The sequence below is a fragment of the Crocuta crocuta genome, unplaced genomic scaffold (assembly GCF_008692635.1).
Source record: "Crocuta crocuta isolate KB4526 unplaced genomic scaffold, BGI_CrCroc_1.0 scaffold15, whole genome shotgun sequence".
Taxonomy (NCBI): Eukaryota; Metazoa; Chordata; class Mammalia; order Carnivora; family Hyaenidae; genus Crocuta; species Crocuta crocuta.
The window spans coordinates 3800855-3814066 of NW_027530508.1; the positions used below are offsets into that span (position 1 = coordinate 3800855).

The following is a 13212-nucleotide window of genomic DNA, read 5'->3' on the forward strand; positions in this document are numbered from 1 at the left end:
AGACCATGCCCGCACTGCCAGCTGGCACTGCCCGGGGCCAGCCAGGCCGACTCACCCCGCACGGCCGTAGCGGAGGCAGGCTGTCGGCGGCCCAGCCCTTGGCAAACTAGGTGGCCCCCTTGACACTGGGAGAGAGACAGGGCCCTGCTCACATGGAGATTATAGGACAGTGGAAGAGGTCAGCGCTAGAAAGATAAGACTCAGATAAATCTTCGCCCCTGAACTGAGGAGGGAACGAAGCAGAGAGCCCGGGAGGGCGCCGGACCGGAGGCTGCTTGGGCTCCCTCCTGATGGTCAAGGTCGGACAGATCTCTTCCCTCCTGGTGGGGCAGGGGGTGGCCCAGCCGCACACCGAGGGTACGCCGGCCCCCCACCCCCACTCCCTGCACCCCCCTGGGCCTAGGGCTCTCAGCTGCTGCTGCAAAACTTGGAAGGAAAGAGACCTCTCTGGGGGGCTGTGTGGCTCCTGAATGCCCCTGCGTGCGTCATGGAGCGGACTGGGTCTGAGAGTCCCGTTCAAGGCCTTTGGTGTCTGTTCTCCCACAGTCGCCTACGGGGCTCCAGGAAGCATCTAGGTCTTGGAGTCTCAGCTTCTTCCAGGCGGGCGCCCCGCTTCTCCCTGACCCGGTGCAAGCGGTGGGGAGGCCCCGGGGCCAGCGGGAAGGGATCTTGCTCAGCGCGGGCCCCTGCCGGCCGCTACTTCAGGACCCCTGCTTCCTCCCGGCCTCTGCTCAGGCTGGGTCCACAGTCAGCCCTGCCTCGGTTCAAACCCCTGCTCCCAGCTGACCAGCTGGGTGACCTCGGGCAAATGACTTTCCTCCTCTGAGCTACAGTTAACTCATTTATAAAAGGGTGTAATCCTGCTGCCTGGCTCAGGATTGTGGAGAGGATTTGATGGGTAATGTGTGTAAAGCGCTCGGCCAGTAGATGGGGGCTATTGTTATAGTTCTTATTATTGTTATCATTCCTGTCTTTTTTTGCCTGGATGACTATAGCAGCTTCCTAAGAATTGACCTAATTAACAGGTCTCTCTCCTACATCTGCCCTGGCTGCACATTTTATTCTCCTCACAACAGCCAGCGCGATTAGGGAGAAACTAAATTACAGCTGGTCCTCCCTCTGCCCAGGGATGGAGATTTGGGCTCAGAGAAAACACCTAAACTCTTGCCCCCAGGGCCCTATGTGACCTGCCCATCTCCCCCCATACTGGCTGCCTGGTTCTTCCAACACCAAAACCTGTTTCAGGCAGGGGAAGCCCTACCCCAGGGCCTTTGCACTTGCTGCCCCCCCCCACACCTGCACTCCCACACTTCCTTCACATTCCCTCTGACAATCCCTTTAAGAATGCCGCACTCCCAGTCTGCCTGCTCTCCCCCTCCTCTGCTCCCCTCCCACAGCCCTCATTGATGTTGACTTGCTCTGTTTCTGTTTTTTATTTTGCTTAGTGACTACCTCTCAAGCTTTTCCGAGAGCAGAGATTGTTGCCCAGCACACAGCAAGTGCCCAGTAAATACCGGTTGAATGAACGCACCCGCCCTGCAAGGTCACTGTCAGAAAAAGAGAAAAGAGATAAGGACTTTTTAAAAATATCCAGAACATGCTCCCTCTGAGCCCCTCCTTAGTCCTCAGAAAACACCAGGCACANGAGAGTAGGGCAGGGCGGGAGAGCCATATAGGAGATGGGTTATGCGGGGCCGTTCCACCATCGCAAAGAGAAGAGACTTGCAGGACAAAATCCCTTCTCTCAAATCTCACAGCCATCCATGGTGGTGCTCAGAACTCAAGAGATCTCAGCTCCGTGAGGTGTAGGGATTTAGCCTTTTGGGGCATAAAACCTATTGCACATAAATGAAATTCAGGCTCCTTACCCACCCATCTGCTTTCCTCTCCCCATCCAGCCCACTGCTCCAGCCACAGTGGCCCAGGCTCATTCCTGCCCCAGGACATTTGTACAAGCTGCTCCATCTCCCTGAAGATTCTTTGGGTATTCTTATTCTTTTTTTTTTTTTTAACAAATTTTTTATTTAGATCCAAGTTAGTTAACCAGATAGTGTAATAATGATTTCAGGAAGAAAATTTTGTGATTTTGCACTTAATGTAAAAACTGATAATGTTTGATTTGATACCTATGTTATATATATTTCTTTAACAATTTTTAAAATTCAAAATTCAAGTTAGTTAACATAGTGTAATAATGATTTCAGGAGTAGATTTTAACGGTTTTACAGGNAAAAACTATTTAAAACATTTGATCCAGCTGGAATTCCTTTTTCAGGGGTGGGGGATAAGAAGTAAGAAAGAGATCTAGTTTTATTTCTTTTTCCCAAAGGACTCCCCTAGTCTGATTTTCTAACTGGTTCTATGCAGGAAAACCACAGAGGTGAATGTATAGCTGGACATCTTGCTGAAGTCATTATCTTAATAGCCTTTCAGATGATAAAAGTAACCATCTGTAGCAAATCCACCTCCTCCCTTTAATTATTTACTTCTTGCTCTTTATTAGAAATATCATTTATTGCCTCCTCTTCCTCTTTATTAGAAATGTCATTTATTGCCTCCTCCATACCCTTGTTTGTTTTACACCACCTTCTGCGGTCAAGGCCCAGAGCAGTGAATCAACACCACACCATCGACCACTGACTGTGCTTCTGTTCGTTTCTCCTGGCATGTCTGAGACTCTGGGGGAATGTTACTCAGAAAACAGACATTCGTTACTTTTTTAACTCCGCCATGGAGTGCAGTCCCTATCAATGTGAAATGACTCGGGCTCTTCATGTATACTTTTGGCATCAAATCCCATATTGAGAGCTCTTTGTTCCCTCCCTCCCTCCTTCCCTCCCTCCCTCCACCTCTTTGCATTTCTCTGGAAGACCTTTGCCCCAGAGTTTCCTCTCAACTTGTCAACGCCCCTTTAAGATGTATTTCAACAACTAATCCTGTTTGGTTTTGGTGTTTGATCAAATCCCGGTTGGGGCAAGACCTGAGTTTCTGAGTCCGGACATTCAGAATGAAGGAGATAAATGTTAGTTTTCGCTACCATAGCCAGTCTAACAGATCCTTCAACATCGGTGTTTGTGCACTTGGCCACTGTTTTCCTGTATAGGAAGCAAGTAGCTTAAACAAGATGGAGGCTTGTTTACAATGTAAACAACACTGGACAAACAAAATCGTTCAGTGGCAGGCAGAACAGGGCCGGTACTGCAGCTCCGTGCCACAAAGCCTTGAAGACTAACCTCCCTCAAGACCCCACACCATCCGTCTTAGTGCAAAATGGCTGCCGGAGCTCTGGGCATCACATCTGAATTCCAGACCGCAGGATGGAGAAAGAGCAGAAAGGTACCCGCCCCCCCACCACACCCCCATCATCTTTAAGGAGACTTCTCAAAGTCCCTCACGGCCTCACTGGTCTAGCGGCGACCAAATGTCCATGCACCACTGCAAGGGAGGCTGGGAAATGACTCGTGGAGATTTTTGGTTTTCTTTTTGCATTTTTTATGTTTGTTTATTTTTGAGAGCAAGACAGAGTGTGAGCGGGGGAGGGGCAGAGGGCGACACAGAATCTGAAGCAGCCTCCACGCCCTGAGCTAGCTGTCAGCACGGAGCCCGATGCAGGGCTCGAACCCACGAACCGTGAGATCATGACCTGATCCGAAGTCAGAAGCCTAAGCGACTGAGCCGCCCAGGCGCCCCTGTGCTCTTCTTGTAGCTTGGTGGCTATTTGCCCAACCCAAACTCTGGCCTCTGCAACAACGAAAGAAAAGGGAGAGGGGACCCATGGGAAGCAGCGGCACCCTGGCCTTGAAGTATCATTCCCCTCTCCCTTTTTGTCCTTCTGTACTGTTCCGCTGATCATAGACAAGTATCCTGCCTGAGTTGGTGCAGGGTGGCTTTTTTTTCCCAGTGAGATCCTGCCGGTTCTGGACCACATTCCGAGGAGCCACACACAACAGACCCGCGAGAAGGGTCCTCTCCAGGCGACAGCCGGCTGGAGGCCTGGAGCGTCTCCCCGTGGGTCCCCTCGGCATGCCTGGAGCCAGGTCTGTTCCAGGCTGTTGGTCGGGCCAGCCTCAACAGGTTCAGAGGCCAGAGCTTAAACCACCTGTCCAAGGCCTCCAGAAAGGAGGTGGTGGAGTGAGACAGAAAGCAGGTCAGACCACCTTCTGCTCCAGGATGGGCTTCCCTCCGTGGAGGAAGGAGGAAGAAAAGAGTTCGTCTGGGGCTTGAGAGGCAGTTCTGTGGGTGGGAGCCTGGAAAGGAGGCACTGAGGTGTGGGGAATTTCCCCGGTTGAGGCATAGCCACAAAGACGTTTCTGCAGCAAGAAAGACTGACATGTGAAGAGGGAGGGACCGAGGGATCAGGCCTGCGTTCCCACAGGGGGAGGGGGGGGCTCCAAACCCCACCTCCCCGGATCCCGCACATCGGTGAAAGGAGGTGATTGGCCCATCAACTGTCCTTGCCATCTACTTATAGATGAGGCAAATGAGGCACAGAGAGGCAAAGCCACTTGGGAGTAAGCCCAGGTCTTTTTGTGTGTTTAAGGCTGATTTGTGCCTTTTCCTCTGAGCTCATCACATCTTTTGCCCACTCTTCTCTGGGTCTTTTTTTTCTTGATTTCTACAAACTCTTTACATAGGGAGGAAGATGACCCCTTTGTCTATGATTTACACTGCAACTATTTTCCCCGTTTGGCATCTTTTGATCTTACTGTTGGTATTTCTTACCTTTCTTTTCTTTTCTTTTCTTTGCCCTTGTCTTTTTTTTTTGAAGAGGGAGCTTTGTCGTTTGCTTGCTTTTATATGTTTTGCTATTTATGCAATTAAATGTGTCAAGCTTTTCCTTGGCAGTCCCTGGCCATCCGAGCCAGGGTTGGGGAAGCTTTTCCCCCTGACAGGCTTAGCCACAAAAGAATTTGTCTGTGTTTTCCTAGAGTAAAAAGCCCAGGAAAACGTGGGCTCTACAGCTCTGTCTTGTCACAGACGGTGACCCCACCATCGCTCACCAGATATTCTTCTCCCCGCTGCAGGCCGATCTGGGCAGTGGCAGCTTCAGCGCAGGGCGGACTGTCACCATGGCCCTCCTGACGCACCTTCTGGTCTGCACCTTCGGGCTGGGTTCCTGGGTAGCCATCAATGGGCTCTGGGTAGAGCTCCCCCTGCTGGTGACGGAGCTGCCCGAGGGTTGGTACCTCCCCTCCTACCTCACGGTGGTCATCCAGCTGGCCAACATCGGCCCCCTCCTGGTCACCCTGCTCCATCACTTTCAGCCTGGCTGCCTTTTGGAGGTGCCCATCATCTTCACCGTGCTGGGCGTGGGCACCGTGGCCTGCACCCTCTTCGCCTTCCTCTGGAATGTCACCTCCTGGGTGCTGGACGGCCACCACAGCGTCGCCTTCATGGTCCTCACTTTCTTCCTGGCCCTGGTGGACTGCACCTCCTCTGTCACCTTCCTGCCCTTCATGAGCCGGCTGCCCGCCCACTACCTCACCACCTTCTTTGTGGGCGAAGGACTCAGCGGCCTCCTGCCTGCCCTTGTGGCTCTGGTCCAGGGCTCGGGTCTCACTACCTGTGTCAATGTCACTGAGCCCTCAGACACCACCCCAAGCGCCCAGACCACCAGGAGCATCGTCTTCCCACAGGTACCCATCATTTCCGGTGGCAGCGCTCTGTGATGGACCACAGGCAAGATCGTGCAGACCGTGTCCTTGACCTGGCTGCACTCTCACATCCCCTACCTGGGGGAGCTAACTTTCAGAGCCTTTTGCGTTTCCAACTTGCAAAGTAGGGACTGTGGATGTGTAATTATTCAAAATTCCCAGGTGATGCTAACATACATCCAGGGCTAAGAACCGTAGACTTTATATATATTTTTTAAACTTTTTTTAATGTTTTATTTATTTTTTAGAGAGAGATAGAGACAGCATGATCAGGGGAGGGTCAGAGAGAGAGGGAGATACAGACTCTGAAACAGGCTCCAGGCTCTGAGCTAGCTGTCAGCACAGAGCCCGATGCGGGGCTCGAACCCACGAACCATGAGATCATGACCTGCACCGAAGTCTCACGCTTAACCAACTGAGCCACCCAGGCGCCCCAGAACTGTAGACTTTAGACATGGCTTCAATGCTCCATGTTGTTTAAGATGTCAACCTTTTTGTTGTTGCTATTGTTGCCTGGGTGTCAGACACGTCACACACAGCTGATACTGTCCAAACCACAGCAGTACGTGGCTGGGCGCAAACCCCGTGGCCCCAGGCAGCTGTAACCTGCAAGCATTTTCCCTTAAGTGTTTGAATTAGTCGAAGACATTTAAATACTTGAGATTTCATGTGCGTAAATCTAGATGGACGGTATCTTTTGAAAAGAGATTTGGCTGTGGGGCACCTGGCTGGCTCAGTCGGTAGGGCATGAGACTCTGGATCCCGGGGTTGTGAGTTCAAGCTCCACGTTGGGCATGGAGATTACTTAAAATCTTTGAAGGGAAAAGAGGGGAATTGGGCCATGCCAGGCCACCTTCCCCCAGGGCGACTTTGGGCAAGGCTGCCCCTCCTCGGAACTTACGTGTGGACGCCAGCCCTTAGAAGGCAGTAGCGCAGGGAAAGCCATAGCTTCTAAGTCCGAAAGAAGCAGGTGGACTCAAGCATATGGCCTTTGCCACACAGTCCCTGTGGCCCTCAGGTGAGACAGGCCGCCGTGACGCAGGCAAAGTGCTGGTGCTCACTGAGCCGTCAGGCCACGTGAACATTCATTATGACCCGAGGAGTTGTGTGTTATGGTGTCCATCCCTTACTTACAGTGCGAGCTACTCATTCTACATTGTTATTGATATTGTTGTCACCTGTGTCCTGACATTCCCCCCCCCCCCCCGGGGACCCGGCTGACCCTATTTTATCTTTCCCCAGGCCTCTAACAGCACTTTCGTGCCTGACCTTCCCGGGCCGGCGCATTCCGCGGTTCATCTGGAAAGTCGCAACCTCCCGGCCAGATTCTCTCCCTTGGTCTTCTTCCTCCTCCTCTCCTTCATGATGGCCTGCTGCCTGGTCGCTTTCTTTCTCCTCCAGCGTCAGCCCAGACCCAGGGAATCTTCCATAGAGGACCTCCTCACCTCCCAGGTCACTCTCCACTCCATCCGGCCACGGGAAGGGGAGGACCTGGGCCCCCCCAGCCCAAGGGGCAGCGGCAAGGCGCAGGAGCATCCAGAGGAGAAGACGGGCCCCCGCCACGCAGCCTCCCTGATCTGCATCTACACCCTGGTGGCCTTCATAAACGCGCTCACCAACGGCGTCCTGCCCTCCGTGCAGACTTACTCCTGCCTGTCCTACGGGCCCATCGCCTACCACCTGTCCGCCACCTTCAGCTCCATGGCCAACCCCCTTGCCTGCTTCCTCTCCATGTTCCTGCCTCAAAGGTCCACCGCAGCTGGCCCTGGGGAGCTCTTGCTGGGGCCCGTTTCGTTCCAGAAGTCAGGATTCCACCTATCGGGCTCTGTGGATGGTGGCTGAAAGGCGGTTTCTAGGGGCTTGACTGCCTGGGTTCAAATCCCCACTCCGCCACTTCCTAGCTCTGTGATCCTGGACAAGTCACTTCACTTCTCTGTGCCTCAAGGATACCTATCCGGAAAATGGGGGCGATAAGAGTGCTACCTCTGGGGGTGGCTGGGAGCATGAAATGAGCTAATTTTGTAGAGATTTGAGAGCAGTGCCTGCACGGGGCAGGTCCAGTGTAGGGGTTGACCGGCCACTGGCCCTCGAGGAGGAATGGAGGCCGGAGCTGAGGTTCCCACGAGCAAACAGACACCCTGGGGTCAGAGACAGGGTCTAATTCCCAGTAGTGCAGCCCTGTGCTCCTGCCTCCAGCTCCTGCTGGCTCCTTTACAGCTGTAGTTCTGGAAGAATGGCTGAGCAAAATGATAAAATGCAGATGAAGCCAGCCTAGATGGGGGCCTGAGATTTCCAAGTTCAGTAAAGCAGCCTTGGTACTTCCACCGCGGGGGTTNTGCTGGTCGGAGACACAGACTTCGGGGTCATGAAACTTTATGGCCCCACAGCCTCCCACCCACCACTGCCCGCCCTCACGGGCGTCTCCGACCCGCTCACACCCACCTCCCTCGGCCCAGGAAGACGGGAGAAGGGGAATAGGCGAGTCGGACAGAAAACATCATTGCCAGAAAGCTGAATGTCCTCCCTGAGGGCGTGACATGGTGGCAGGAGACGAGATTTCTGACAAAGCAGGACCGGAAGCCACAGATCTGTGGGCTGTGAGACCCCCAGAGTGTGAGAAATCCCGAATCCGAAAGCCAGGGGCAGAGCCTCGCTCTCACCCAGGGCCACAAACCCATCTCGGTGTCGAGAAGAGCATGCACGGGGCGGCCCCAGGGGCGACGACCTCAGATGAAGAACAGTGGCCTCAGTTGTCACACCTAGCGCCTACACGGAAGGCCACCAGGGCCCCTAGATCATGTCAGCCTCACGTTGTAGACCAGGGTAGGGGCGGCCAGAAGGGAAGGGGTCAGCTGAGGTCCCACGGCATGCCCTCCCCCTCCCCCCGGCAGGGCCAGTGCTGCCATCAAAGCCACCTTCAAGTCAGCCCGGCTTCCTGGCCGCAGTTGGGAATGTGGCAGGAGGAAATGATGGCAGATGAAATACCAGGCAGGGCCCAGGGCCAGGCCCGGCACACTCTGTCCCACAGGTTCCCACAGCCCTGGGAGACTCCTATCCTTGGGGAGGAAACGGGCTCAGGGACCAGTCTTGCAGCTCAGATGGGAAGCAGGGTCTGAATCACGTCCCTGCAGCACCAGCGTCCATCGGCTCTGTCCCCCCCGCCGCTCATGTTCAGGGTGGCTTAGGCCGGCCTTGCCCCGTCAGGAATCTCTGCGAGCCACTTGAGCCAGGTGGCCTGGAAGTTCCCACGGGGATCTAACCTCTAGCCCTGGAGACGCTGTCCCCACTCTAGGCGGCCCACCCCGCCCCCCGGGTGGAGGAGGCAGAGGTCAGGCTTCTCATCGCTTCCATTCTTCTCCCCTGCTCTGCCCCAGGTCTCTGCCATTCCTGGGGGTCCTCACGGTGCTGGGAACCGGCTTCGGGGCCTACAACATGGCCATGGCCGTGATGAGCCCCTGCCCCCTCATGCAGGGCCACTGGGGTGGAGAAGTCCTCATTGTAAGTATCTGGCCTGTGGGGCTCCCCCTTCCCCCCCCCCCCCACCTAGCGGAGGTGACCGTTTCCATTGACTGAAGGCCCCAGGGGGAGGTGGGCAGGGGAGGGATGCTTCTCGCTTGGGAACAGAGGCTTAGGAAGGTGAGGTGGCTGGTCCGAGGTGACAGTCCAGACTCTCCCCTGAATCCACACTCTTCCTGCCATGTGTCTGTTAGCAGTGGCCTTCTCCCAGATGTCCTTGCTTTGATTATGGGGGACATAAAGGCTATTGGGTTCTCCCCGGGCATGTGTGTCGACTCATGGGACCCCCAGCCCTAAAGGGTCGCCCCCAAAGGCTCTACTCAACTTAGAGGTTATTCCATGGGGCCCCCCCAACCCTAGAGGGTCGTCCTCCAAGCACCCTTCTCCCCCGGGGCTCACCGCAAAACCCCCTTCACCCTGCATCTCTCCTGCCCTGTACCCACAGGTGGCCTCGTGGGTGCTGTTCGTCGGCTGTCTGAGCTACGTCAAGGTGATGCTGGGCGTGATCCTGCGCGACCGCAGCCGCAGCGCCCTCTTGTGGTGCGGGGCGGCGGTGCAGCTGGGCTCCCTCCTGGGCGCCGTGCTCATGTTCCCGCTGGTCAACGTGTTCAGGCTCTTCTCATCCGCGGACTTCTGCAGCCTGCAGTGCTCCACCTAGGACACGCGGCGTGGTCCGTCACATGACCCTGAGCCACTCCCATTACTAACACCGGAAACTTGGGCAAGGCACGCACCCCTGGCCGCAGGGCAGGTGGCGGGGAGCTGGGAGGCGGAGCCTGAGTCCCTACGCATCCGCACAAACTCCGCTCCGGAACGGGGTGGGGGGCGGGAAGAAAGCCACGGGGCCTCCCACGGGACCGGGACGTGCAAAGCGCAGCCCTGCCCCCAGCGCCGTGTCGCAGCGCCTGCAGTTCCCTCGCAGGACTTCCGTGGACCCTTGAGAGGCCGCGGATTTGCAGCACCCGGCCGGAGGCAGGCGCAAGGGTGTCAGAAGGGGAATGCGGAGAGGGTGAGCTAGCCCTGGCAAGCTGTGTGACCTTGGGGGAGTCGCTTATTTCTCTGTGCCTCAGTTTCCTAAAATGGGGATTATGATAAATAGCACCTACCTCACTGGCTTAGCACAGGGATAAAGGGGAGAAGCAGCCCGCGTGGGCCATTTCCTGATCTGATGTCTGATGAGAGGGACAGCAACAGGACCCCGAAGTGGCCAGGGAAGGGGGGCTGAGAGAGGACCCCTGCCCCGCATTCTTTTTTCCTACTGTTGTCACAGAAGAGCTTGTAAAGGACCGTTGGCTCATGGCAGAATCTTGGGCATCTTCACACCCCCCGTTCCCAACATGGATGGACATTGTACCCCACTCAGCCCTTCCCATCACCCCTCCTCACTCAAGAGGTCCTTCTCCTTAGAAAGCAAGTGACCTTCTAGGTGGCAGAGATGATGGGGACGCATGGAGGGCTACACCCAAGTGAGTCCCATCCCCTCCCCCACTCACTAAGGCTGAGACTGGACCCTGCGAACCCTGGGAATCAGTTCTCTCGGCTGGGGAGGAGGGCACCAGCTACCCGGTGGTTATTGTGTTTTCCTTTTCCTTTTTTCAGATAGACATCCCCTGCTTTTCCACTAAGATCAGGGCTCTAAAATCAATATAATCAGTTTTCAGTTCTAAGGTCAAGGCTAAGCTCAGAAATGAACCAGAATCAAAGGCTTAGAGAATGTCCGGTGCTGGGACTTCTTTCCTCTAGTGGTTTGCTTGCTGGCCACCGGCCCTCCTTTGAATTTATTTTGAATAGATAATATAGTCGTGTGTTTCAAAAATCAGAAAATATAAAATGATGTTCAGCAAAAAATTCCATCTCTCCTCTCCTTCATCTGGCTCAGCTCCTCTCAATGCACACACACTTTGATTACTTTCTTGTTCAGTCTTGCAGAGATTATGCAAATACAAATAGGGTCTTTTTACAGAAAAAGTACTAAACTGCTGTGTACCTTGTACTTCACTCAACAATGAAGATGGAGGGGTGCCTGGGTGGCCCAGTCAGTTAAGCATCCGACTTTGGCTCAGGTCATAATCTCATGGTTCGTGGGTTCAAGCCCTGCATTGGGCTCTGTGCTGACAGCTCAGAGCCTGGAGCCTGCTTCAGATTCTGTCTCCCTCTCTCTCTGCCCCTCTCCCACTCATGCTCTATTTGTCTCAATAATAAATAAATATAACTTTTTTTAATGTTTTATTCATTTCTAGGAGAGAGAGAGAGACAGTGTGAGCACGGGAGGGTCAGAGAAAGAGGGAGACACAGAATCTGAAACAGGCTCCAGGCTCTGAACTGGCAGTCAGCACAGAGCCCGACGCGGGGCTCGAACCCATGAACCGTGAGATCATGACCTAAGCGAAAGTCGGACGCTTAACCGACTAAGCCACCTAGGCGCCCCTAACTTTTTTTTTAATAATGGAGAGGGCTCTGATTTTATCTCCTGACCACATAGTATTCCAATGTGTGGAGGTGCCAAGTGTATTCAACCAGTCCTCAGTAGAAAGACATTTGGAGGTGTTGGAGACAAAATTTAAAACAAAATCTCCCACTGGGGCGCCTGGGTGGCTCAGTTGATGAGGATCTGACTCTTGGTTTCAGTTCAGGTCATGATCCCAGGGCTGTGGAATCGAGCCCCACCGTCAGGCTCCATGCTGAGCAAGAAGAGAGTCTCTCTCCCTCTCTCTCCCTCTCTCTCTCCCTCTCCCTCTCCCTCTCCTTCTCTCTCCCTCTCTCCCTCTCTCTCTATCTCTCCCCAACCCATGTACATTCTCTCTCTTTTTAAAATAAAATTTGTTTAATTTAAAAATCTCCCACCAACCAGAAAAACCTCTCCACAAAAGTAGAAGAGAAAGAAAACATTTGTATTACTGAATAAGCATTAAACCAGATTGCGGCTCACATCGGACCATCCGCTGAAGAGACTGCAAAGGCAGAAACCCCACCCGCTTATATCACCCAGCAGATACGAGTCGAGTACATCCGTGTTCTCAAATGGTAACGCGTCCTCGCGTAAGGTACTAGATGGTCCCATTTGTCACAATTCTTCTTGAATTCACCCAGTAATTGGGCTAGCTGTCTTCAGCCGCAGGAACAAGAAATTCCTATCTTGGGGCCCCGGAGTACCTCCATGGGTTAAGCGTCCAACTTCGGCTCAGGTCATGGTCTCACAGTGCGTGAGTTCGAGCCCCACGTAAGGCTCTGCGCTGACAGCGTGGAGCCTGGAGCCTGCTTCAGATTCTGTGTCTCCCTCTCTCTCTGCCCCTCCCCTGCACCTGCTCTCTCTTTCTCTCTTTCAAAAATAAACATTAAAGAATTAAAAGTTTTTCCATCTTTACAAGAGGAGATTTTTTGCAGCCGGGAGCCTAAACTGGTGTTAGGTTCCTACCCTCCCACAGAGGCTGGGTGATGGGCATTGACCCGGGCCCACTCTCCCATCCGTGAGAAAGGTGCTCCTGGTGGTAAAACTGGCTGGAGACTTATTCAGCCTTTTCGAAGACGAATACACCTAAAAGGAGCCCGGAAAGAATTTACAAGTTTGCTCTAAGGAAAGGGAGAGCGGGGGCCTCCCCCTTTGGTGCCAGGCAGAATGATTTGCATTTGCCCTTACAAGGGCATTTGGGTTGTTTTCAGTTGTTCGTCTTCCCAGAAAGGAGGCTGGAATGGATAATGAGCGAGGCGAGGCTCTCTCTGCACTTAGCCACGCTGGTATGCTCCGCCAGGGACTAGGTGAGAGAGTGAGTGACCTGGCATTTGGAAAAGGCTCCTCCATGTGACCTCGCTATGGTTTTGCTCTCCCCCACCGCCCCTGGAGGTCCTTATGACATTGGCAGCCTTTAAGTGCAGATGCGCGAGTCAGCTCGCCGCCGTCTCCTCTGTACCATGGGGAAAATAAGATCATCTCTCACCAGCGTTGAGCGGATAAGGGCATGTGCTTAGTGCCACACCCGCAAACAGCAAGCACTCAATAAATGTAATTAAAAGCTTCCACTTTCTGAGCTCCTGGGGGGGGGGG

The 13212-nt window shown here is 54.0% G+C and overlaps 1 protein-coding gene across 9 annotated transcripts in view; it reads left to right on the forward strand.

Annotated features, from left to right (window-relative positions):
- Positions 1 to 11344, forward strand: part of SLC52A3 (solute carrier family 52 member 3) — a 12698-nt gene extending 1354 nt beyond the window's left edge. For 2 of the 9 annotated variants that reach the window (XM_077767019.1, XM_077767021.1), the window contains 4 exons: positions 5025 to 5636; positions 6897 to 7402; positions 9029 to 9152; positions 9616 to 11344. In XM_077767019.1, the coding sequence (XP_077623145.1) occupies positions 5070 to 5636; positions 6897 to 7402; positions 9029 to 9152; positions 9616 to 9828 (1410 nt within the window). In that variant the 5' untranslated portion in view covers positions 5025 to 5069 and the 3' untranslated portion in view covers positions 9829 to 11344. Of the gene's footprint in view, positions 1 to 1445; positions 1550 to 2252; positions 3337 to 5024; positions 5637 to 6896; positions 7583 to 9028; positions 9153 to 9615 lie in introns of those variants that run through there. The other 7 variants (XM_077767015.1, XM_077767016.1, XM_077767018.1 and 4 more) reach the window with 7 other exon arrangements.
- Positions 11345 to 13212: the final 1868 nt, after the last annotated feature.